The sequence below is a fragment of the Bidens hawaiensis genome, unplaced genomic scaffold (genome assembly GCF_021521415.1).
Source record: "Bidens hawaiensis isolate Kalapana, Puna unplaced genomic scaffold, B.hawaiensis_p1.1 tig00012255_1, whole genome shotgun sequence".
Lineage (NCBI taxonomy): Eukaryota > Viridiplantae > Streptophyta > Magnoliopsida > Asterales > Asteraceae > Bidens > Bidens hawaiensis.
In genome coordinates, this window is record NW_027491993.1 from 291,649 (window position 1) to 319,463 (window position 27,815).

At 43.7% G+C, this 27,815-nt stretch overlaps 2 protein-coding genes across 3 annotated transcripts; both read left to right on the plus strand.

The window, feature by feature from the left end:
• Positions 1 to 330: 330 nt before the first annotated feature.
• Positions 331 to 2,604, plus strand: LOC143540494 (UV-B-induced protein At3g17800, chloroplastic-like). 2 transcript variants are annotated; one of them, XM_077033538.1, is made up of 3 exons: positions 331 to 435; positions 1,340 to 1,641; positions 1,709 to 2,604. In XM_077033538.1, exons 1-3 carry the CDS (start codon positions 331 to 333, stop codon positions 2,481 to 2,483), a joined length of 1,182 nt encoding a protein of 393 aa, XP_076889653.1. In that variant the 3' UTR covers positions 2,484 to 2,604. The 2 variants fall into 2 exon arrangements, with proteins under 2 accessions (XP_076889653.1, XP_076889654.1); XM_077033539.1 differs by having other exon boundaries at positions 1,343 to 1,641.
• Positions 2,605 to 6,472: 3,868 nt separating this feature from the next.
• On the plus strand, positions 6,473 to 26,325 carry LOC143540505 (zinc finger protein ZAT6-like). Its single transcript, XM_077033547.1, has 2 exons — positions 6,473 to 7,006; positions 26,215 to 26,325. The coding sequence occupies exons 1-2, from the start codon at positions 6,476 to 6,478 to the stop codon at positions 26,323 to 26,325; spliced, it is 642 nt and encodes a 213-aa protein (XP_076889662.1). The 5' UTR covers positions 6,473 to 6,475.
• Positions 26,326 to 27,815: the final 1,490 nt, after the last annotated feature.

The following is a 27,815-nucleotide window of genomic DNA, read 5'->3' on the forward strand; positions in this document are numbered from 1 at the left end:
TAATAATAACTAGTATAATAAATGCTTTAATTCTGAATCAACGGTTGTGTTAAACGTGCCCCTCTTACTCCTATTCTCTTCGCTAAATTGGTCACGTCCTCACGGGCCATTAATAAAGAGGGGTTATATGAAATATTGTAAAAGTTGAGGGTCTAAATTACAACTTCTATCTCACAAGTCTATAAATATAAATATAAATAATAATCTTGTTCAGGATTCAGCTGAAAAATAATAATCAATAACACGATATCCTATTTGTCGCCACCTACCATCATTCTCTCTCTATATCAATTTCTTCGCTTTGGTTAGAGCTAATTAAGGCATCTGGAGATGGAAACAGCCACTGTTCTTCGATCTTCATTCGCCACTTGTATCAGACCGTCCAACAGAACCACCAGCAGTGGATCTCTTGCGTTTGCTACGGTTTCAAATAAGGTATATTCATTTATTATTATTTATCTGCTTGATTAAATGCTTCTGTTTGATTATTTATTTATTTATTTATTTATTTATTGTTTTACATACTTCATCCATGTCAAATTATAAATTTATAATCTACTTTAATTAATAAGTGGACAATCTGAATTTTTTACTCCTTGAAATGGAATCTGATGACACACACACACATATATATATATATATATGTTAGTTGCTGAATAATATATTTTCTTTGAATTGTAAATTAGGTTATGGACTTGTAAATTAAAAAAAAACAAAAAGAAGTCAAATTAAATTTTGTCTCCTACAAAAGGAATTAGGATTTATGAATAACAAATTGGAGGTTTAATTCAAATTTGTTACGTTTATTTGGTGTTTGGGCCATTCATACTTTGACCGGGTCAAACATTAGTTTGATTTGTGCTTGAAGATGGTTATTATGTATGTCAACTATATATGGAGCATGACTTTAGGTTAAGTTGACTCATATTTATGAATGGTAAGAAATAAACGGCTGATGACACTTTCAATAAGTTGAATCTTAATATGAATGTTATTGTTATGCAATCTTTTAATCTTATAAAAAGTTTGCTTTTCTGATCTAGAGTAGTTAGATTGATTATGTTCATAAGTTGAAACCTTTTAATAGATTCTAATTAAAGTTACGCCTTTTTTATTTATTCGTTTATATTCCAAATCATGTAAGATAATAAGTTTTAGTTTTAGTTTTGATGATTGATGCACAACTGCAATAATAATTAAAAGAGATGATGAGTGCAATATTAAATACAGATATTTAGAGTTAAATAATTTTCTTAATCCCCTAATCATATACGTAACCTAAATAACTACAATCCTAAATTCTGTAATATCTATAACAACCGCTGATCGGTTGGGTTAGCAGGGATTTCTTTCATTTTCTCATCCAAGAGTCGGACACAAAAGTGTATCTTTTCGAAGTCATAAGAAGAGAAATGCAATCAAAGCGTCATCATCTTCTGATCAAGCAGGACCTTCTGCCCGAATCGCCCCACTTCAACTTGAGTCACCAATCGGGCAGTTTCTTTCTCAGATTCTAGCCAGCCACCCGCATTTATTACCAGCAGCAGTTGAACAGCAACTCGAACAGCTTCAAACTGATCGTGAGGCTCAGGAACAAAATGAAGAACCATCTGCTGCAACCACTGATATTGTGTTATACAAGTGAGTACCGTATCTGTTGACATTGGTTGACTTTTTATAGTCAAAACTAATAATCGAGCACTTGCAGGAGGATAGCTGAGGTGAAAGCTAATGAAAGAAGGGAGGCTCTTGAAGAGATATTATATGCTTTAGTGGTTCAAAAATTCGTGGACGCAAATGTTTCCTTAACTCCGTCTGTAACACCCACCCCGCCCACGGGGCCCACGCATGATGACAAGCTGGAATTACTCCACTCTCCAGAAGCTCTAGAAATGATTCAAAATCACCTAGCCTTAATTCTCGGGAACCGTGGAGGCGACATGTCTTCAATCGCTGAGATCAGCAAACTGAGAGTCGGTCAGGTGTACGCAGCTTCTGTGATGTACGGTTACTTCCTTAAACGAGTCGACCAACGGTTCCAGCTGGAGAAGACCACAAAAATTCTTCCGGAAGGTATCAGTGATGTTCAACAGCGTGTCTCTGAAGATGACCAGGTCCCGCCAACTCACCCTGAAGTGACTTCTTGGGCCGAGGCCCCCAGCTCTGGCGGTTTCGGGCAGGCGTTTAAACCGTCTAGGTTGAGAAGCTATGTGATGTCGTTTGATGCTGAGTCATTGCAAAGATACGCAACGATCAGGTCAAAAGAAGCAGTGCGTATTATTGAGAAGCACACGGAAGCTTTGTTTGGTAAGCCCGAGATTGTGATTACGCCTGAAGGAACAGTTGATTCATCTAAAGATGAAGTTATTAAGATAAGCTTTGGTGGGTTGAGGAGGCTTGTGTTGGAGGCGGTTACATTTGGTTCGTTTTTGTGGGATGTTGAGAGCTATGTGGATTCCAGGTACCATTTTGTTGCAAATTAATGTTGTTAAAAGGGAAATGTATCCAGGGATATGCATATGTCTAAACAAACTTGATACTACTGTCATAAGTTACCAGATGTTAATTAGATTGTATATAAACTAGTAAACTACCATGTTTTTTATATTTGGCTTTGGGTTCTTTTTTTCTTGTTTGTATGCTTATATCCTTGTGCTGGTGCATTGTTTCTTGGTATCAATCCTAGTGTTTTCTTTTGAGTGCCTAAACAAGTTGGTGAGTGCATCTATTCACTTTTAATTATGTACACATAATATGTGTATATGTATTGGTGAATTTAAATGTGGTTGGCTAAACATACCCCTTGTATAACATATATTTTGATATTTAGCTTTATCCCTCAGCAATTGGTATCATAGTTTTATACTGATTGATGTACTCTAGTAGAGTACTAGTCTTTATGTAATTTAACCATCACACTTTGTTTTCTCCAATAGACCCTTTTTTTTTTTTTAATCTTTTCTCCAAGGATAACAAAATATAATAGCCATTTATGTCCAATTGATATAGAATAGTTGATATTGTAAGAATAACAAGTAAGAAAAACACACGTGAATGAGAATGAAAACGTATGGAAAAACACCTTCACTGCAAGGTAGTATTGATGTCCACTGCCTCAAAGGGAACACCGCCATCTTCACTGCAAAAACCAATACAGTGAACACAAAACATGAGATACTTCAGACACATGGTATGAATTGGAAGGCTTATATCACTTAAGCAGTACAAAAAATGTTTGCTACAGTCTTACTTCATCAAAACATGAAGTTTCATGGCAACAGATTTCTACAACCACAAATCATTAACCGATATTCTTTGCCATTAAGGGCAATAACAAATCATTCAGTTCTCCTATGAGGAAGCTTAAATCACGCCATTTTTTCACCTGGTTAACCCAGTATTACAACAAATAAACACCTTCTGGTGAAAAGAGAACCAACTGAACATTGGAGAACATGAAATTTGCCTTGAGCAACACCAGAGGAAGAAAGAAGGCCAAATATGGCGAAAACAATGACAACTATCAGAGATTAGGCCATGGTACTGGTTAATCATTGCCCACCAAAAAACCAAGCACCCTCAGATATTAACGGCTAGTCAAGCTTGATATGTGAAGCTTGAACTCGTCGTTCATTAAATGACTCCAATATAGGCCAGGCCCAAGCTCAAGCTCATTTAAGCTTGGTATGACTCTAGATTTTAGGAAAGCCGCTCTCGAGTAACTCACAAGTCACAAGCGACTCTATTCATTTACAACCTAGTTGCAGCATAGTCACATATAGTGATATAACTAAAAGTCCTCTACTCATTTCATCCAAAATTCTCGGTCGCTGCCTCCACTGCGCACGGCCATAGCACCACTCCACTGCTCTAGATGTCTGTCACCACCACACCATCGTCTGCTGCTGCAGCCGACCTTACTTGTTTCCGAGTGCACTAAACACCCCATTCTTACTCGTTGCTTCTTTATTTTGTAAGTTGTTTTTCCTACTTGTGCGGTGATATTTATTTTTTTTGAAGGTGTTTTTTTATTGTTTAGTTAATTATGTACTATTAATTCTGCTTTTTATGTTTAATTTTATTTATTTGTGTATTTAACTAAGTTTAAATGATTATTGAAATTATTGGGGTGATGTGAATTATTTATTTAATTAAATGATTATTGAAAATTTTAGACATGTGTACAATATGTATCTTGGAGACATATGAACGTGTCAATATTGATAATGAACGTGCAAAGATAAATGCCAAATCTAGTTTGTTGCAATATACTTATTGAAGTGTGGTTTTTAAGTTATATCAATCATAATTATTTTTTTCTTTTACCTTATTCACAGATAACCTCTTATTAGAATCTCTGAATTCATAATTATATATAGGCACAATTATAAAGTTAGTTCCTGACGTTTTCCTAAAGTAATAAGATCAGGTACTAAGGTTTAAAAGTTGCAAGTTTGGGTACTAAGGTTATACTTTTGTAACAATGTTAGGTACTAACTTTAACTTCCGTTAAAAGTTAACGGAATTTGCTCAACTCGCCGTCGTAACGCTCGGATTTACCAATGCCCAGGCTTCAACACTCGGATTGTAACAATGACCGATTTTTACCGACCATATAAACATCGTTTTAAATATTTTAATTTTTTTTTGTTCTTAATTTTTTTATATGTTAATTCAACAAATGCATATTTTGGATTTTATTAAGGTACCTTTACTAATGTAACCAATACCAACCAAATGTACGTCAACTCGCTGCTGTAACACAATGTCTGGTTTCACCGGCTGAATAAATATTGTTTTAAATATGATAATTTTAAATATAATACGCTATACGAGCGCCGCTATTCTTTTTAAAGTATGTTAATATGATGAATTTATTTTTTAGGTTTAGTTCCGGTACCGTAACGGGCGTAGTCGATACAGGCAGAATTCACGTTGACTCACAATTGCAACGCCTGAGTTTTAACTACCGAATTCGTCGCCTAACGCAAGGGTAAACCACTAGCTGCCATACTAATTAGAAAGTGAAATAACAATATATTCCTAAACACATATATGCCAAATAATTTAGTGTGAATGTGTAAGGACAATAATGACATATTTAAAACAATATTTATTCGGTTGGTAAAACTGGACATTACAAAAACAAGTTGACACGTATTCGATGGATATTGATTACGTTAGTAAAGGTAATTTAATAAAACCCAAAATATAAATTTGTTGAATTAAAATGTAAAAAGATTAACATACAAAAAAAATTAAAATATTTAAAACGATGCTTACTCGGTCGAGAAAATTGGATGTTGTTAAAATCCAAAGTTGAAGCATAGGCATTGGTAAACCCGAGCGTTACGGCCGCGAATTGACGCAAATTCTGTTAAACTTTTAACGGGAGTTAAAGTTAGTACCTAGGATTGTTACAAAATTAAAACCTTAGTACTCAAATTTGTAACTTTTAAACCTTAGTATCCAATTTTATTATTTTAGGAAAACATCAAGGAGTAAGTTTGTAATTCTGTCTTGTATATAAAAATGATCTTATTTGTCGGCCTTAAAGGTTTATGAATTACTTTAGCGGCTCACAATCACATGTATTATGTCTCTCTATTTCTTTAGATCTATACCCAACCGTATGGTATGGTATGGTATGGTATGGTATGGTATGGCCAAAGATTAACCAACAGTTCAATGTTCCTCTCTTTTTCTCCTTTACTTCATTTCATCCCTCACGTTTTTTAATCGTTACTTTCGGACCTTCTTTATGCTTAAAAAGTTTACTTTTCCGAATTCTGATTCCTCCTTTTTATATTCTAAATATTCATATATTTATTCTCATGTGTTAATTCTAGGTGGATGAGAAATATCTATATATATGTTCTACTTTTGAATAAAAAGAATTGTTAAGACTCACAAGTCTAACCGAGTTTTAACAGTTTTTTTAATTAATAATAGCTCATTAGAATCAATACAACAACACAAAAGAAAGTGATCAATAACAAGGCCAAATTCATGCATGATACAATAGTTGTGTGAAACATGGAAATACCAATACCCAATACTTAGATATTAGTTTCATGATAAGTATGTGACGTATGCAAGTCGTTGGGTGTAATCCCAATTACCCAATACTTGCCGCCTACCACATGCTATTTATTCACCTAATAATAATTATCATTTTGTTTACACACCACTCAAAGTCAAACAAATGGTACACTAACCACGCTTCAATCCTCAACCAACCAACTAACTCACTCTAACCATTAATTCACAAAACCATGTTTAATAAAAACAACTATAAATTCAAACATTAACCTAGACGTTTGTTTCACGCCCACAACTGACTTCAACACGCAAAGGCTCATAACCGCCTACACTCAACTCTTCTACTTTCCCAACACTCTTCACGCAACTTCCTCCAATATATACACTACTACGTCTTCATCAAATCCTCATTCATTTTTTGTAACACACTTTAATGGCGCTAGAGGCTTTGAATTCTCCGACTGCGTCGTCCACTCCTTTCTTCCGTCAAGACTCCTTCGACCACACGCGTTATTTGGATTCATGGACCAAAGGAAAGCGATCCAAACGACAACGTACTGATCGTGCACCAACCGAAGAAGAGTATCTTGCACTCTGCCTCATGCTTCTTGCACGCGGTGGTGCTAGAGAATCCGATACTAATTCAACTACACTTATAGCTGACTCTAGGCTTGTATACAAGTGTAGTGTTTGCAACAAAGGGTTTGGGTCATATCAAGCTCTTGGTGGTCACAAAGCGAGTCACAGGAAGAACAACACAAGTGGTGGTGACGTGGAACAGTCGTTGGTTGTTGCAACAACCTCAACAAGTGGGAAGAGTCACGAGTGTTCTATATGTCATAAACGTTTTCCGACCGGACAAGCGCTGGGTGGACATAAAAGGTGTCACTATGATGGTACTGTTGGCGGCGGCCACGTCAGCAACGGTGGCACGAATTCGTCTAGTCAAAGTCAACGAGGGTTTGTGAAGAGGTAGGTCCCAGCAGAGCTCAGTTGGATCCGCAAGACTCACCTTGAACAGGGACGTCTGCGCAACGACCAACTGCTTCTACAGGACCCACCATGCTCAGAGAAGACCTTACGCGCAGTACGCCAGCTGTACCCGCAGGGAAAGCCTCCCAATGGTGAAGTACCCTGCTTGTTCCCGCAGTTGCGGATACAAGCCATCAGGGAAGGCTACCCGCACTGATAGCAAGGCTACACGCACAAGGCACTAACTCTTGCTACTTCAGTAGTCACCTGAAGGAATGAGCAAGGCGGGAATTTCCCGCCCAAATGAGCCAGTCCGTATGCTTCTGGAAGATCTTTTGTACTATACCCACCAAGGTATGGGCAAAACAGACGATCTGACCAGAGCAGCCCATGAACCAATCACAGGGTGACAGCTCACCGACAACAGTACGAGGAGGAGCACCCTCTAGTACTGTTTGCCACTATTAGCCGCTGCCTACTCACCAACCCTTACTATGGGACGTGCGCAGCTTACAGTTGGTGGAACAGTGCATAGCCGGCAGTAAAGGAACAGTATACAGCCGACCTTGTCACTGTCGGTCGCAGCCTATCCACCAACCAACATGGCTTGTGCGTAGCCCACTGTTGGTAGAACAGGAATACTATTCAGCCAGCTGTACCTTCTAGGAAACCTACCTTCGGCTATAAATACTCCAACACCTTGGAATGGTAAGGACATCATCGGATATCTCATTATCTTATCTTCTCTAGCAATCTCTTAATATACACTTATATTCAGAGCAATCTAGTCTGATTCTCACGCCGGAGGGTGGTCACAAGGAGGAACCCCCCCTTCTCAGTGACGAGCTTACGGTGTCTGTTTTGCAGGTCACCTGAAGAACAACCTTCTTTGCTGGACCTCGTCCTCGTGGGAAACATTACTTAACCCCCAGATTATCCGTAATCTGCCCAGGGTCATTTAGTGTTTCTTCATTGGCGCCATCCGTGCATAAAAGCTAGAACTAATTCTTAGTTTTTTCAAAATTTCTGAAGAAATGGTTAACGTTACTCCGGTCCCAAGGCCAGTAAGTGACCAAGAAACCCCGGTGACCACAACCCCAGCAACTGGGGGGAACACCGGCGGTTATACAAATTTTACGAACACTACCCCGGTTACCCAAGCCGGGACAAGTGCAGTAAACAATATTTCACTGGGGTTCACTGATGCCCAGTTGGAGAAACGGACGAGGGTCCCTCGCCAAACACTAGATCAAGTTAAGGCGTGGGCCAAAGCACGTCAGAAAGAGTTCCAAGCTGAGTTGGATGAACGCTTGCGTTCACTTCAACAGGCTGACGAATTCGGCAGTACTCGCCAACATCTCAACATGAACAGTGAGTGCGAGTACTCAGACGATGAGCGGGAAGAATCCGATACCGACGCAAACCCTCGCCATAAGGCAAAAGGGAAGCGTAAGGAAACGGACTTCCAACCGACAAGGAATTTTGGAGAAACCTTTAAACCAACGAACGCGGGGAGAAACCCGCGTGACTTCTCCAAAACCTTTAGACCAACTGCTGCAAATGCAGGAAAGTCTAAGTTTGCAAGGGACATTGCGGAAGCAATCGCCCCGAGAAGTGCCAAACAAATGTCCAACATCGGCACTTATGATGGTCTATCCGACCCAGACGACCACTTGAACAGATTCATTGCGGGGGCAACCGTCAGTAACTGGACGGAACCCACGTGGTGTTATATGTTCCAGATGACTCTGGTTGGAGCGGCCAGGGCATGGTTCGATCGTTTACCGGTCCACCACATCTATGATTGGGCGGACTTTCAAAACAAGTTCAGCCAACACTTCAGCCAACAGAGGAAATATACTGAAGAACAGTGGACGATCCTCAACTGCGTTAGAGAGGAGGATGAATCTTTACTAGACTTCATCACTCGCTTCAACTCCAAAAAGCTAAGTCTGGGCAACATAAGTGAAGATCTTGTTCGCGCCGCTTTCATCCAGGGCGCCGAATACCCAGAGCTTATCCGCACATTAACGGGTAAGGACGGCATGCCATCCACATGGGATGCCATCATGACGGCGGCCAAGCGCTTTGCCGAGACGGAGAAGCAACTGGGAAGGGATCTTCCCCAGAGTACACACCTCTACACGCAAAGGACTAGAGAAAACAATGTTCGGATCGCCCGGCAGAACAAAAAGAGGAAGCTAGGTATTTGGCAGTCAAGGGTAAACTTTGACACCTCATCCAGCTCTCACCCTCTTGTTGGCGGAAGAGATAACACACACCCTTCAAGCCGAAAACACCGGTGGACGCCACTCACCAAAAGCGTCACGGAGATATTTGCCACCGAAAAACTACCATGGCCAAAAGCTCCAATGATCCGGCAGCGACCTAATGCGGATCAAAGCAAATCCTGTGACTTCCACGGGACAAAAGGTCATAGTACGGAGGAGTGTACATCCTTGAAGGATATTGTTGAAACATTCGTCAAGGATGGAAGACTTGCACACCTTGTGGCATCAATCAAGAAGGGAGGAAGTAATGATAACCGGTACAGAGGCAACGGACGAAAGCCCGTTGACATCAGCATCAACATGGTTCATGGTAAGATCAGAGGAAGAAAAAGGCAAGCGACAGAACCATGCGCGTGAAAGGAAGCTGAGGTGCGCTTCCCGCGAGTGCCAGGAGGACCCAGCAAAGAAGGCCCTATCGTCATCAAAAGCCAGCTGGGGCACTACATCACTTCTCGCACTCTTGCTGACAACGGCGCCTCGTCAACAGTGATGTACAGGCAGTTCTTCGACAAGCTAGATGACGAAGACAAGGAACGCCTGGAAACGATCTACGCCTCGATGGAAGGGTTCGACGGCAGCACAAACACCCCCCTGGGTATCCTATCTTTCCCCGTCACTCTTACGGACGGGAATCACTCACGCACAGAAGACGTGGATTTTGTCGTAATGAGGAAGCCACACCACACATACGACATTCTCTTCGGAAGAGACGGGATGGCAAGATTCAACGCCGTGGTATCTTCAGTCCACGGCATGATGGGATGGCCAACAGCTGAGGGTGTAGCGATGATCACCGGCATTCCCCAGGTATGCATCGCATCTGTCTCGTCTAAACCCAAACCAAAGATGGCTAAACCAACCATCACCGAACCGGAAAGATGGGCCTTCAACGGCAAATACCCTGACCAGGCCGTTTCCATTGGCCCAACAGTTGTTGATCCCACACGCACCTTACTCAAACGCTTATTACAGAAAAACGCTGACATCTTCGCGTGGACACCAGCTGACATGACTGGTGTACCCCGAAGTAAGGCAGAGCATAAGCTCAAGTGCGATCCGGCTGTTACGCCAGTCGTACAAAAGCGTAGAGTAATGGGGCCAGAACAAACTAACGCGTGTAGAACCCAAGTCAAGGAACTCCTTGACGCAGGCATCGTACGCGTTAGTAGATATCAAACATGGGTTGCAAATCCCGTTATGGTACCGAAGAATAACAAACAATGGCGCATGTGCATAGATTTCAAGGACTTAAACAAAGCATGCCCCAAAGATTGTTATCCGTTACCCGAAATTGATCTTAAGGTGTAAGGCCCCGTTACCGGTAACCCTACTTTCGTGTTGGATTTACTCATTGTGACAACCGGTAAATTCCCAATCCCTTAAACTAAGTAATCAACCTAATAATTAGGTGATTGTGAACATTGAGCGCGCCATGTTAGTCAGCGCGTGCATTTGTTATGTGCGCCCTGCGCGAGCGCGCCATGTTAGTCAGCGCGTGCATTTGTTATGTGCGCCCTGCGCGAGCGCGCCATGTTAGTCAGCGCGTGCATTTGTTATGTGCGCCCTGCGCGAGCGCGCCATGTTAGTCAGCGCGTGCATTTGTTATGTGCGCCCTGCGCGAGCGCGCCATGTTAGTCAGCGCGTGCATGTTATATGCGCCATGCGCGAGCGCACCATGTTAAGAACCAGCGTGGGCATATGTTATATGCGCCATGCGCGAATGTTTTGGCTTTATGTTTTCATGTACCTTAACGTTATGATGTCTAATGGGTTGACCGTCACGCATGATGCTAAGGCGGGTGCACCCTAAATCGTTTATGCGCGTGCGGAAGGGAACTAACCTCCCCGCATGGCGGGAACATTGAGAGCTAGTTTGTCTGAAGCTCCAAGATGGAATTGACTTCAACATAACTGATCACTATGTTGAAATACCAAGACCACTTGGAGGATCTACAAATGAAACTCAATGTCCCTGACTGCGAGAAGGTTACGTACCTACCCGCAGCAAAGAAACATTCTACACGCAGAATCCTACACGCATAAGGCTGTACGCGCAAGGTTACACGCACAAAACACAGTATTCTTCAGAATAAAGGGGATTATTCCCGCCCAAAAGAAAACAGTAACGTGTTTCAGAAAATTTCTACTTTTTACTGTGCACTGGCAAAAGCACACTGTAGCATGAACAGTCAACTATCAGCCACCCTACTCTCACCAACCACAGACCTGCATGTCCTGCGAAAATCAGAATCTTTTACCCACTCCTCCACTTTTGAATAAATAATAATACTTTCCATACTTTATCATCATCACACCTAGATATGAAAAGATTACAATCCCCTAAATCAAGGGATTGTGTTCCATTGAGTTTGCCTATAAATATGTAACCTAAAATTATCACTCAACACACTTCAAACTTCTCTCTTAAAACTGCAAATCTGCTCTGAATTATCTCCCAAGCATCTATTTGATTTTTAATTCCGTTCCTGTTACTAGGTAAGCCGAGATTATAACCTTGAGATCTACTTTCCAACCCTTATATCTTGATCTTAATATAGATTTCTTGTTATTTAATCGTATTCTAGACCTTCGATTCCGAGGCCAACACCAAGAAAACCCGAATCTCGATTAATCCCTTAACAAGAACCACAGGTGAGTCTCACAGCCCCCATTTCACTATTTTCACTGTTTTTAACCTGTTTTCGGGGCGAGGGACACGTGTTTAAATTACATTTTATCATGGTATACTTACAAGCTATGCAACGATTACGTGTTTAAGTTATGTTTCATGATGAGCAATGCGAACAGTTATCTATGGTTTTCGATATGGGTGCGCAAGAACGAGTAAGTGATCACTTTACCATTGGAACTCTAAGGGTAGGGACTGCTGGTTTGATCCGCCCACTCGTAGGGGTCGCTCCTCTTACACAGACGAGTGCCTAGTATTGTCATGGGGCAGTACTATGGGTTTGAGCCCGCTCGTAGAGGTCGCCCCTCTTACGCAGACGAGCGCCTTGTTTTCCGGCACAACGTCCGCGCGTAACCCGCGGGACGGTATTACAGTATTATTCGCTCGTAGTGGCAGCGCCACTCACACAGACGAGCACAGTTTTCCAGAAGTGTCCGCGCGTAACCCGCGGGACGGTATTACATTATTTTAGCTCGTAGTGGCAGCGCCACTTACACAGACGAGCACAGTTCCCAGAAATGTTCGCGCGTAACCCGCGGAACGATTTTATCAGACTATGTTGATAGATCTATGTTTTACCAAGCATGTGTTTAATAATGCTATCAGAATTATGTTTCAGAATGATTTGTATCAAGATTATGATGCAATACGATTTATCAAGTTACTAAAACTTGTGAACTCACTCAGTTTATACTGATTCAAATATTTTTACGTGTCTTTCAGGAGATAACTAGGTAGCGCATGGAGTCACACTTAGAGCACCTCACGCTGAACATCTAAACTAGCTTTTTGGAAGATTTTAGTTCTATCCCTTCGATGCGCGTGGTTGTTCCCGCCGCGCATGGGGATATGGCGTGGAAATCTTCAACAGTTTTTATACTTGGATGTTTATAATTTTTAAACAATGTAATGTATTTGTATTAAACTCTTCATGCGCAATGAAAATCTTTGAATGTTTGCAATGGCCCGTGCTTAATTATCAATCCCCACTCGCGCGCGCCCGGCTGTTTCCGCCGCTCAGGGCCGGGTGTGACACTCATAAACACGGTTCTAAATATCAGAGTTAATTAAAACATTTACGCGGAATATAAAATTTTCATAAAACTTTACATAATTCATAACTTGTCTCAAAACATTAATTGTCTTTCACATTAGAGCATTAAAATTAACACATCATAGGTCTTCAGATGCCAGATTCTTGTTCAGTGCCATGTGTCTCCTCAAGCGAGCTGCCTCATCCTACTTACCTGCGTGCATACTAAAAGTCAGCTACGCTGAGTGAGTTCTAGATAATCACATAATCATACCATTCACATAACATTATATTCTTTCATTCATACTTTTATACTTTTATACTTTCATACTTTCTTACATTCATACTTTCTTACTTTCATACTTTCTTACTTTCATACTTTCTTACTTTCTTTTGTATTAACTTACTTTCATATCTTATGTTATAAAGAGCATTACGCCCTACATTCCTCGAGTATTATTAGGGCTCGGTACCCTCTTTCCTCGAGTATTATTAGGGCTCGGTACCCTCTTTCCTCGAGTATTATTAGGGCTCGGTACCCTCTTTCCTCGAGTATTATTAGGGCTCGGTACCCTTCTTCCTCGAATATTAGTAGGGTTCGGTTCCCTAGTTCTCGAATATTAGTAGGGTTCGATTCCCTCTTCGTTACCATACAACCATACATCATACCTCGAGTATTATTAGGGCTCGGTACCCTTTTCGTAACCATAGAACCATACATTATCATTTCTTTCTTCTATTATCTCTATCATGTTCATACACATAAACATACATAACATACTTACCTTATACATAGCGTTACAACCTGACAGTACGTGCAATATCCGAAGATCGTTCACGTACCATCAAGCAATCATTCATACCTTTCACATTATCCACATAAGGCATACACTTATCTCTTAGGATAAGTGTATTAACAAACATGTTGAGTATGCACACAGCCCCGAAAACATAACACATAAATGGGGCTAGAAACTCACCTGAACACGGTTACGTTCTCCGTTGATCGTAATCCCTTTCTTCAGTTGTGCACGGCTGACTGTATAACAAGTATACATATCAATTTAACTATCCCTACTTATAACATCTTTCTAGTCTTAATTACTACCCACAACGAACGGGGGTCCGGGGGCAGCGCCCCTGGCAGCAGGGTCTAGGGGCGGCAGCCCCTAGCAGGGTCCAAGGGGCAGAGCCCCTGGCTGGGGTCGAGCTGCCAGGTCAGCTTGGAAAAATTTTATTTCCATTAACTGTCTTAACACATTTTTCATTAGATTTTAAATTTATTTTCTAAACGAACTTGGCTTTAGGCGAAGTTAAACCTCAGGCGAACTTAGCTTTAGGCGAAGTTAAACCTCAGGCGAACTTATCATCAGGCGAAGTTAAACCTCAGGCGAACTTAGCTTTAGGCGAAGTTAAACCTCAGGCGAACTTAGCTTTAGGCGAAGTTAAACCTCAGGCGATCTTGTCATCAGGCGAACTTAGCTTGCAGGCGAAGTTCATCAGGCGAACTTAGCTTGCAGGCGAAGTTCATCGCTTGAAGGCGAAGTTGCCCAGATGAAGGCGAAGTTGCCCAGATGTCCGCTGTTTCGGTTTCTGATCAACATTTCGGGCGATTTTAACACCCTTGCTAAGGTTCAATACTACCCACTACACTTCCCGACCATTTTCGGTCATTTATACACTAAAAGCTCGGATCTTTAAACTTCCAAGATCAAGAATCATACCTTTTGAGCTTGTTTGGATCTCGTTTATCTTGGTATCACCACTAATCCTTCTCTCTTACCCGGACCTCGCTCGATCCTTCCTTCTTTCTCGGCCCGGCCGGCGGCGGTTTTGGGTGTGCTTGGTGTGTGTGTATGTGTGTGTTTAGGAGAGTGGGGGAAAATGAAGATATTTTGGGATTTTTGGGGTATTTATATCCCTGAAATCCCATTCTCATTTAACCCATCTCAATTAATCCAAGTCCAAGACCCGCTCCTTCCCCGACATTAATCAATTACGCGAAATCACTAAACATAACTTCCTTTATTCATCATTAAAATTTTAGGATGTTACATAAGGTGGATTCGTTAGCGCCGTTTCGCCTTAAATGCTTCCTGGATGCGTATAAGGGGTACCATCAAATCCACATGGCCGTTGATCATCAGGACAAAACCGCTTTTCGGACGCCCGATGGCACATTTTGTTACCAAATGATGCCATTTGGACTTAAGAATGCCGGGTCCACATACCAACGCCTGATGGACAACCAGTTTCATGCCCAAATTGGGAGGAACTTGGAAGTCTACATGGATGACTTGGTCATCAAAAGCCCTGACGCAGAAGCGATGTTGAAAGACATCGAAGAAACTTTCAACACGCTTAGGAAGATAAACATGAAACTCAACCCGAGCAAGTGTGCCTTTGGAATGGAAGAAGGGAAGTTCTTGGGGGTCATCGTCACTAAAGATGGCTTCAGAGCGAACCCTGAAAAGGTCGAAGCCATTATCAAATGGAATCACCTACTACCATCAAACAGGCTCAGACACTGAATGGACGACTAGTGGCACTTAATCGCTTTTTGGCAAACCACGCGGATAAGTCGTTTCCTTTCGTGTCAACGTTGAGAAACTGTTTAAAGAAAACGCACTTCCGCTGGAAACCAGAAACGGAAGCAGCTTTTCAGGAGATTCGGTCACGCTTGATCGAACTCCCAACGCTCACAGCACCAAAAGCGGGAGAGGAGTTAATCCTATACCTTTCCGCAACAGATGCCAATCTATTATGTCAGCCGTATCCTAACAGACGTAGAAACCCGGTACTCTACCCTCGAAAAATTAGTCTTAGCACTTATACACGCTTCACGCAGGTTAAGACGATATTTCCAGGGTCACCCAATCACCATTCTCTCCAACTTCAAACTTGCAAACGTTCTACGCAAACCCAAGTTATCGGGACGCCTAGCCAAATGGGCAATTGAGTTGGGGGAATATGCGATAAAGTATAAGCCAAGACCAGCCATAAAAGGCCAGGTTTTGGCCGACTTTATTGCGGAAGTGCCTGCATCGCGGGAAAAAGAGTGCCAGGAAGAGGCTCAACCCTCTCCAGCACAGGACATCAATGATGTCTGGCGACTCTTCACTGATGGAGCAGCCAGTAACGAGGGTTCAGGCGCAGGGCTGAAACTAACCAACCCAGCAGGCCAAGAATACACTTACGCTATTCGACTGGATTTTCCAAGTACGAATAACGAAGCCGAGTATGAAGCATTGTTGGCCGGGCTGAGAATTGCGCGTAAGATGGGAGTGAAACACTTGGAAGCCCACGTGGATTCCATGTTAGTAGCCAATCATATCAACGGGACGTACACGGCCGTGAACGACACAATGGCCCTGTACCTCGCACAAGCAAAAACCCTTATGCGCGATTTTAACGATTGCAAAGTCATACACGTCAAGCGTAGCGAAAACAATCTGCGGATGCGTTAAGCAAGCTTGCATCATTAGCCTTCACCCACTTGGGAAAGGACATCCGCATTGAACTCCTCGAGGCACCTTCGGTCCCGCACAAGGAAATTTGTGTCATCCAAACCGGCACAGAAACGTGGATGACACCAATAATAAAATACCTTGCGGCAGGTACACTACCAGAGTCAAAAACACATGCAAGTAAACTACGCTGTAAAGCACTGAATTATCAACTCATCGATGACATCCTTTACAGACGTAACTTTCTTGACCCACTCTTAAGATGTGTGGACAACCAAGATGCTGACTACCTCCTAAGGGAAGTACACGAAGGCATCTGTGGAGTACACGCAGGTCCCCGCGCTGTTGTAGCTAAGCTAAACAACGCGGGATACTTTTGGCCGGGGATGCATACGGATGCGCTGGCATACATCAGAAAATGCAGGTCTTGTCAGCTCTACGCACCCAACACGCATCGCCCGAAGAATGAACTTGTTCCAGTCACCTCTTCATGGCCATTTCAGAAGTGGGCCATCGATGTGACAGGCCCATTTCCTACAGCAGCAGGAAATGTTCAGTTCCTAGTGGTATCCATCGACTACTTCACCAAGTGGATAGAAGCAAAACCCTTAGCCCAAACAACCGCGAAACATATCAAAAAATTTATTTGGGAATTTATTATTTGTCGTTTTGGACTTCCACAGAATTTGGTGAGTGATAACGGCACCAACTTTGCTGACAAGAAGCTATAAAAGTGGCTGGAAGAACTTCAAATCACCCACACTTTTACCTCAGTGGCGCACCCGCAGGGTAATGGTGAGGTAGAAAGAGCAAATAAGAGCATTGTCGAAGGCATAAAGAAAAGACTCTTGGAACACAGATCCGGCTGGGTGGACGAGCTTCCGCACGTCCTTTGGGCAAACAGAACGCTGAAAAAGGCCAGTACGGGAGAAACCCCGTTCAGTCTCACCTATGGCACTGAAGCCATGGTCCCGGTCGAAATTGGTTTACCCTCACCAAGGGTCTTGATTCAGCCAGAAGACAATGATGCGGAAAGACGGTTAGACCTCATGCTAACCGAGGAACGCAGAGACTTAGCCGCAGTGCGCGAAGAGAACTACAAGCGACAAATGCAAAAGTACTACAACACGCGGGTAAAACTCTGCAACTTCAATGTAGGAGACTACATACTGCGTAACAACGAGGCTTCGAACCAACAACGCCCAGGAAAACTGGCCCCGGTCTGGGAAGGGCCATACATTATCAAAGAAGTTCTGGGAAAGGGCGCGTACCGGCTCGAAAGGCTCGATGGCACTCCCATCCCAAGAACATGGAATGGAGCTCAATTACGCAAATGTTATATGTAGATCAATTCCAAACTTGTAAAGAAAAGGCCTAGAGCCACTTCTAATGGAAATGATTCTCCTTTCACAATGTGTTGATAGCCTTACCTTTATACTTATGAACTTCCCACACTGATGTGCCGGTATTTACCGCATAAATATGGGAAGAAGTAAGTCGTTACGTGTGGAAGGCGGCAAAACCCGCATAAACACAAAACGGTAAAAATTTCAAGTTTTAAGGAAAACCTCCACGCATGTCAGATGTAGGCAAAATTTAGCCATCCTACTAAGTGCAAGTGATGGTCTTACCCGCACAATCACGAACAAGTAGGCAAAACTTCAACCTATTATCTACCAAGTTCAAAGGTTAACTTATTCTAAACACTTAGAAAATTTCAAAGGAAAAGATGAGGAAAACTTCCACGTAGGTCAGATATAAGTAAAGTTAAGCCATCCTACTAAGTGTAAGTGACGGTCATACCCGCACAATCATGAAAGAGGAAGCGAAACAAACTTATAATTTGCCACGTTAAAAAGTTAACTTATCTAGGTACTAAAGAATTGCTAAGTTAAATCAAAACATGCGTAAAATAAACAAGGCAAGGAATTAACACAATCTTTATTTCATCAAAATTCAAATATTACAAAGATTGCTGGGTGCATACCCGCATAAAAAAGAAGCTATACAAAAACAAAAATCTACGCTAATGGTGGAAAGGGATCTTCAGGATCAAGCTTCAGGACCACTTCCACTTGGACCCGCACCATCAGTAGAACGTGGCGGTTCAAGGAAAGCTTTAAGGATAGCTAGCCCATCATCAGCAGCGGCAACTTCGTTCACCTTCTCCACCACCGGATGCGGGAAGGCGGCATACTGGTTCACTGCTTGGTCATAAACAGCTTCAGTATCCACATCGTACAAAGGGAAGTTGGAAGGCGGGATGCCTTTCTCAACGAACCCTAGACCAAGCAGGAAGCCGGCCTTTTCCCCATCCTCATGAGAAGCGTTGAGGGCTGCGCTCATAGCATCGTCATAAGACGTCTCTGTGAAGACCCGATGCACAACCTACAAAAAAGAAAAAATACAAGTATCAAAACCTTTTCTATTTACAAAGAAAAGCGTAAAGACATTATGAAGTTAAGCTTACCTGAGACAACGCTTCTCGAAGAAGCCATTCCTTGGCAACCAGAGCTTCTTGGAGGGCGGCTTGAGCTTGGTTACGGGCGCGTTCGGCTTCACTTTGGTTGAGGTTGGCAAGCAACACTTCTTTAGCCGCAGCCTCTTCAACGCCCTTTAGCTTCCGCTCAGTCTGGTCAAGCACCCCCCTCTGGTCCAGGATCTCTTGGAGCTTCTTCGCGTCTTCCATCGCCAAGGCATCATGAGCCTGTTGGAGCGCCTCTAGTTTAGCTTTAAGTTCCTCATTCTCGAGGCGTAGAGGCTCAGCAACAGCTTCAGCCTTGGTGGCCCTTTCAGTTGCGTTCCTAGCAGTTTCCTTAGCCAGCCGAAGCTGTTCGTTAACAGCTTGGGCAGCCTTGGAACGGGCCTCGAGACGGGCCTGAACTTCAACTTCAAGGGCCTTGAACGCCTTATCCTTCTCCGCAGCAGCCGCGGAGAGCCTCCTATTCTCCTCCCGGACAGCCCGCGCCTGAGCTACTTCTTGGATGTGAGCTGCTTTTAACTTGTCGTTTTCACGACAAAGCAGCTCGACGCGCGGCTGCATCCTGGCCAGGAGAACCCGAAGCTCATTGGTTAGCCTACCCTCCTGGTAGCTAGCCATGGCTTCCCCCAACGCACCACTGGGAGCTGCGTGACGAGCCCACTCCACGCACTCCACAGGTGTGCGAAGGTTTGTTCCTCGGCGGATGTTCCATCGTGGAACATACACTTCATTGGAATCCGACACTGCAAAACACAAAAAGCAGTTAGGAAAAGATGATATATATATAAAAAAAAAAGGGAGGCCAAAAGAACCCTACGCACCTGTAGGGTCAACAACAGGCCGATAGCCGCCAAACCCATCACCTGAACCCAAGGGCCGTCCAAGAAATCAGGTAGATGGGAAGGAGGCAGAGGTTGGCGAGAAGCCCCATGCATACCTGAAGGATCGGCCGTCGTTGCCGATGACGGAGGAGGCATGGTGAAGGCCGCCGCGGTAGTAGAAACCAACGGAGGTGAACTCACTGTAGGTGAACTCACAACCGTGGTCGCCGCTGCGGAGTCCGCAGAAAAAGTAACCCCCGGCTCAGTGAAAGATGCGGTAAATATGGCACTGACAGCCGGCGGTGATGTCATCACAGCTGGAACAGTTGGCTCAACGGAGTGAGCAACTGAACCAGCGGAAGCAGGCGCAGGCGCGGCCGCCTGGGTCGTCGCCTCAGGAAGGCTGACCAAGCCTACCGTCATGGGTCCGGAGGTACTCCTCCCCGCTTCACCCTGGAATGCGGTAGCATCCACGCCTGCACAAAGAAGATAAGTATTAATGATGGAATGCAATGAAGTTAAAAATAAAATTTGTACTTACGGGTTTTCTTGAGCCTGAAAGTGCGGACAGGCGGGGATGAACCCGATGGAGCCGACCTCTTCACGCCGCTCACCGTTGTCATCCTGGGCTCTCCAGAGGTGACAGTCGTCGCAGCCTCCGGAGCAGTGGTCTTATCACCACCGGGGTTCCCCGCCACCTCCTCGCTCTCGGTCTCTGAATCAGACCGAGGCACCGGATCGGCAGTGGAGGCCACCTTCGCCTTCCCTTTCCCGCCGGCAGCCTTCTTCTTCCGCACCAACGAAGGACCATCTGCGGATTCCTCATCAGAACACAAGATTAGAGGAATTCCAGCAGCGGTTTCAACATTGAGGGGTCGAGGGTTGAATAACGCCTTACTGGCCGCCTGGCGCTGTTGGTGCATTTTGTGACCGTCGCTATGCAATTTAGACCAGCGGAACGCCACAGGCGAAGTTAGCACAACTTCGCCTTAGGCGAAGTTAGAACAACTTCGCCAACGGAGAAGTTGTAACAACTTCTGCCTTAGGCGAAGTTATCACAACTTCGCCGTAGGCGAAGTTAGGAACAACTTCGCCTACTGGCCCAAGCCCAAGCCCGAGAAGATGTTTTGTCTATATATATGTGTGTCTTGTTTAGGTTTTGTATCTAGAAAATAAGAGTAATTGTGTTATAGTTCATTTGTCTAGAGAGTAAAAGAGAGGAAGTGTCGTGAGGGACGACCCGAGGTAGAGCTCACCTCGGGTCGGACGTGTTTCTGTTTATGTTACGGTATGTAACGTGTTTGATTATTATATTATAAAGATCTGCAGATGTGTTTTATCCCGTTCGTGTGTTTGTTCTTGTGTTTGTGTACGTGTTTGTGTTCTTCATCTTTACACCAATAAACGAGTCTAGGAGGATTCCGCACTCCTAGACCTCGTGCGGATCTCGTATCGATCGGCGATGTCCCCGGGGGGACCTACAAGTGGTATCAGAGCCTTAGGCTCTTATGCTATGGTTCGAGATCTGCGTTTTGGTGTTTCTGGCACGTTTCTGTGCGTTTCTGGCCGAACAGCGCCGCAGGCGAAGTTATTGTTCATCAGGCGAAGTTGCCGTCACTGTTCGTAGGGTTTCAGCGAAGATATAAGGTCTGGCGAAGTTATGAACAGGCGAAGTTATGGCCAGGCGAAGTTATGGCCAGGCGAAGTTATGGCCAGGCGAAGTTATGGCCAGGCGAAGTTAGCAGCCAGGCGAAGTTATGGCCAGGCGAAGTTAGCAGGCCAGGCGAAGTTAGCAGCCAGGCGAAGTTAGCAGCTAGGTGAAGTTATGGCCAGGTGAAGTTAGCAGCCAGGTGAAGTTATGGCCAGGTGAAGTTAGCAGCCAGGTGAAGTTATGGCCAGGTGAAGTTAGCAGCCAGGTGATGTTAAAAAAAAAAAAAAAAAAAAAAATTGTTTGGAGTTTTCGTCTGTATGGCCAGGTGTACACGATTATTGTGAGACCGAAGATGTTGTTCCGTCAACGAGTGAAACTTGTTATCTCTTGGTCTTACGTGTGAACAAATACGTGTCAACTCTGGATTTGAAGTTGAGGTTGTGAATGGGATATTGATTGAAACTGGATATTGACACATATTTGGGTGTTTGTGGGCAATGAAATTGTTGTTGTTCGAGGTTGACCAACTGAAGAAAGTCAAATTGAACTGAAGGCTTTCGTCATTACTGGATTGCGGTCAGAGCATATTATTTATGTTATTTTCAAGGCGTTCGAGAATTGGATCCTGAAACGTGATGCTTATTTATTAGAGTGAAAATTCTGGAACAAGTTGGATTTAATCGGGAACTAAAGTGTTTATGTTCTTGATCGTTATCCCTGGTGATTGAAGATGCTTCGGATTAATTAATGGTCATGTGTTAGATTCTGTCAAGGTGGTTTTTTGATGAAATTGATCACTTGATGTTGAGTAGTTGAAGATTAAACCTTATCGTATGCCGACGAGTTGGTGAAGTTGTGGAGGACGCCCAACTTCACGTGTTGGTGAAGTCAGATGGACTCACGTGATTGGTTGAGATGATCTATTGGCACGAGGATGCATGCATTTCAAAGACCTCAATCGTTATAGTCGGAGAAGCTTACACTGAAGGGGAGATCTGATATGGAAGACTCTGGGTGATTGGTAGATTTGTGAAGCTACAGGACAGTTTCAGACACGGCTGGTTGAAGAGCAAACAGAAGATCATCAGTTAAGAGGGAGTCTGTTGGTACATGTTTTGTAACAGATGATCTTTTGTGTTTGTTAGAATTGAGAGCAACGGTCAAAGGGGAGACTGTTGGTGCATTTTGTGACCGTCGCTATGCAATTTAGACCAGCGGAACGCCACAGGCGAAGTTAGCACAACTTCGCCTTAGGTGAAGTTAGAACAACTTCGCCAACGGCGAAATTGTAACAACTTCTGCCTTAGGCGAAGTTATCACAACTTCGCCATAGGCGAAGTTAGGAACAACTTCGCCTACTGGCCCAACCCCAAGCCCGAGAAGATGTTTTGTCTATATATATGTGTGTCTTGTTTAGGTTTTGTATCCAGAAAATAAGAGTAATTGTGTTATAGTTCATTTGTCTAGAGAGTAAAAGAGAGGAAGTGTCGTGAGGGACGACCCGAGGTAGAGCTCACCTAGGGTCGGACGTGTTTCTGTTTATGTTACGGTATGTAACGTGTTTGATTATTATATTATAAAGATCTGCAGATGTGTTTTATCCCGTTCGTGTGTTTGTTCTTGTGTTTGTGTACGTGTTTGTGTTCTTCATCTTTACACCAATAAACGAGTCTAGGAGGATTCCGCACTCCTAGACCTCGCGCGGATCTCGTATCGATCGGCGATGTCCCCGGGGGGACCTACAGGCGCTCAGGATCTCGTGGCCTGGCGGGTAGACCTCCACGAACCGATCCGCCGTCTGTGCAAGGATGGGCAACTCGTTCTCATCTAGAGCACGAGTACCCATCCGAGCGGGACTGTCAGCCTCCAACGGATACAGGAGCGACTGCAAGTCGTTCCCCTCTGAAATAAAAGACAAACAGTTAGAAGACAAACCTATATAAACAAAGAAGACAGACCGTACCGTAAGGGACAGAGTTCAAACCGTATTCAAGGACGATCGGGATCTTTTGCGCATCCGCATCCTTCCACACCCGGCTCATCCCGAGCATCACCATCCCGGACTCCGCAAAGCGGTAAACCGGAGATTGGACTCGGGATATCTTTGAGAACCATTCCGCCTCCTGGTAGTTGGAGGCGTGAAGGCTGGGGAGTGCTTGCCCATTCTTGAACTTCATGGCAAGGGGGATGGCGCGAGCGGAGATAAAAAAGAACTTCCGCTTCCATGAACGAAGACTGCGCTCGGTTGCGCAAATCTTCAAACCCTTGATCCGGGTTATCAGAGTATACCACCCCTGGATGCACCTCCAAGAGTAGAAGGTCATCAGGCGGTCGACGAAGGGCTCAACGCCCAGAATCCGGCACACCCACTCGAAGTGGCGAATCTTCGCGATCGCCATCGGGTGCACCTCGGTCAGGTGCACACCGTGCCTCTCCAGGACACGGTACACAAACTTTGTCAAAGGGAACCTAAGATTCCCATAGACAAAGAATGAGGCATATACCCCGATCTTGCCTCTGGGGGCATCATACACCGTCTGATGAGGTTCAGGAAACTCAGGCTCGAGAGACTCGAGCATGAACTTCCTGACGATGTACTGATATAGATCGACAGGCAGAGCACACTGGCACTCGCCAGCAGTACTCTTGTCATCCTTGTCGGACGTGGATGACGGGTGCTCGGCGTACACCCCAGCCTCCTGGGCTGTAGCCTCAAGATCGTGAACAGAAGACATTTTGCAGGTATGAAAAAGAGAACGATTTCAAGAGAATGCTCGACTGAAAAGGTGAGTATTCGCCGGAAATCGTTTTGAAGATAAAGAGAAAAGTGAAAGTGTGGATTACAAAGGACCCTCTCCCCCTTTATATACTAATCGCAATTAATGCGATGAATTTAATGCGGAAGAGAGAGAAATCACAGGTGCAATGAAACTATGACACGTGGCAAAAAGCAAGCTGGCAACAGCTGTTGAAAAGACGCGTGCCAGTAATTTCGCGACCACGCGCCCGAAAATTCGCGCCCACGCGCCTGAAAAAGCGCCTGGAATGACCATATACTGTCACGTCGCCATAACTTCCTGCACGTCCTGACACTGTCAGAAGAAACCGTCGGACGACGTTTCAATAGTTTGGACTGTTCTTATCCTTTTACCAACTCTTCGAATTTCAAAATTTCAAAAAGATTCAAAAGCGGGAAAATACCCCTTACCTTGGCAACCAAGTAACTATAAGACAGGTGCGAGTAAAGTGTTAAGGCAAAACCCTTCACATACTTAGCACCCGCAGGGAATTGACGCCAGGAATACATTGGAAGTAAAGTAACCGTAAGACGAGTGCGGGTACAGTGTCAAGGCAAAACCCTTCACATACTTAGCACTCCGCAGGGAATTCAAACCAAGAAGGATCTTCTGGGCCATGCTTGCGGAAACGGGAATAACATCTCCGCATGGCGGGAACGTCGAGAACTATATTGTTTGAAACTCCAAGATGGAATTGGTGGTTTTAACATAATTGATCACTATGTTGAAAACTACCAAAACCCCATGGAGAATCCACACAAGTGGGACTCAACGCTCCTGACTTGCGAGGAGGTTACAGACCTACCCGCTTCATACCCAAAGATCAAGCAGAAAAGTCGGGAATTTCTGCGTGACATTAGGAAAACCGCGGGAAGAATCCCCACGGAAAACCTTAAAACCAAAAACCCTTTTCAAAACCCCTTGCTAGTCCAAAAGTTCACCTCACTTATTAATAATTCATGAGAAGAACATTGGACTGGGGGGACTTGAAGAGGTAGGTCCCAGCAGAGCTCAGTTGGACCCGCAAGACTCACCTTTAACAGGGACGTCTGCGCAACGACCAACTGCTTCTACAGGACCCACCATGCTCAGAGAAGACCTTACGCGCAGTACGCCAGCTGTACCCGCAGGGAAAGCCTCCCAATGGTGAAGTACCCCGCTTGTTCCCGCAGTTGCGGATACAAGCCATCAGGGAAGGCTACCCGCACTGATAGCAAGGCTACACGCACAAGGCACTAACTCTTGCTACTTCAGTAGTCACCTGAAGGAATGAGCAAGGCGGGAATACTCCCTCCCAAATGAGCCAGTCCGTATGCTTCTGGAAGATCTTTTGTACTATACCCACCAAGGTATGGGCAAAACAGACGATCTGACCAGAGCAGCCCATGAACCAATCACAGGGTGACAGCTCACCGACAACAGTACGAGGAGGAGCACCCTCTAGTACTGTTTGTCACTATTAGCCGCTGCCTACTCACCAACCCTTACTATGGGACGTGCGCAGCCTACAGTTGGTGGAACAGTGCATAGCCGGCAGTAAAGGAACAGTATACAGCCGACCTTGTCACTGTCGGTCGCAGCCTATCCACCAACCAGCATGGCTTGTGCGTAGCCCACTGTTGGTAGAACATGAATACTATTCAGCCGGCTGTACCTTCTAGGAAACCTACCTTCGGCTATAAATACTCCAACACCTTGGAATGGTAAGGACATCATCGGATATCTCATTATCTTATCTTCTCTAGCAATCTCTTAATATACACTTATATTCAGAGCAATCTAGTCTGATTCTCACGCCGGAGGGTGGTCACAAGGAGGAACCCCCCCTTCTCAGTGACGAGCTTACGGTGTCTGTTTTGCAGGTCACCTGAAGAACAACCTTCTTTGCTGGACCTCGTCCTCGTGGGAAACATTACTTAACCCCCAGATTATCCGTAATCTGCCCAGGGTCACTTAGTGTTTCTTCAGTTTGACTTGAACCTGCCGGCCTTGCCGGAAAATATGTTTGCCGACGACGAGGTGGAAAGCCCTCATCCTGCTAAAAAATCCCGGCAGCTATTTGATCTAGTGGATTATTAGATTACTATAGTCTATAGTATAAATGAATTGGATTAACGCAATTTTGTTGATTAGAAATTAATTGGTTGGAGTTGTTTAGTTTGTTGTATAATAGTTTGTTATATGTTTAATGAAGTGTGACATCAAGAGTGCAAGTTGATCATTGATGTTCAACTTGTTTTCTAATTTGTTTTTGGTTTGAATATCTAATTAGACATTAACTGGTTTAATGAACGGATGGTGTTTGAAATTTTATTTAAGGCATTGTTTATAACGAGTCGTGTTATTTCAACTTTTCTCCGTAAATAGTCACCAATTTTGTTTCCTTTCGTTCACTCACATAAGCCACGTGCTATTCTCGACTGTATTTCCTTCATCCCGTTTATCATTATTATTTTTTTTAAACGGTCATTTGAATCAATGACAGGTTACTGACCCAATCGATCATCTCCATTCCACCCTCAAGAAGTAACCCACTGTATCCGAGAAAACTCACTAGCCCAACCTAGAACTCATATTTTGTCACAGGTGGGGATTTGAGCCCAAGATCCCCCCGCTCCCATTTTTTAAAATAAAGTCTTTAGATGCCTCATCTCAATCTCAGCCACTTGTCGTTTATCTTTAAAAGGAAATAGACGCTGTGTTGATCAGTTCTTCACGTATGTAATAGAAAATATGAATGTTACGATAAACCTATAACTAAAACATACCTATTACAGCAGAGAGAGTAGCCACGGCTGATGAGAATGCTCCAGACGACATGAGAGTCATCTTTGTCGAGTTCTTTAGGATGTATATTAGTGATGGGGATTAGGGTTCTTGATGAAACCGAATTATGGAGAGAGAGAGAGAGAGAGAGAGAGGTCACGAATTTAATATGAGGATTAGGTTTTTCTTATGATATTAATTAATCTTTTTCATGTACTTATATACATCTAATGGAAACCCTTGATTAGAAAGAAAGGGTAATATGGTCCATCAACAATTACCTAGCTAATATATTAATAAGGTATAATTTAATTAATTTTGATCTATTATTTTATAAATGATAATGATGGTCATACATACATATACACACACATATACATATACACACACATATATATATACACATATATATATCCATACATTTATTCTTACACGTTGCCCTTGTTTTCACTACTCGCACACAAATCTTGAGTTTCTAATGTACCTGGAAAAACGACTGAGTCTGGTTAAGGTGGAATATTAGATCAATACAGATTATATTCAAGACGGTTTTTAGTTGGATTGATTTGTTTTAAAACTAATTATTTTAATTTGGGTCGGTACGAATTTTGACAAAATAATGCAGGCTAAAATGAGTTGTGGGCCGGGTCAGGTAGAATAACCAATGATCAAGATAAAACATGGGATGACTTGGCTGGCCCTTAATGACAAACGAAAACTTCGAACGAAACCTCAATAGACGACCCCATGACAAGTGGTATCAGAAGAGACTCATGCTAAGTTGGGAAGTCAAAGTCATTATA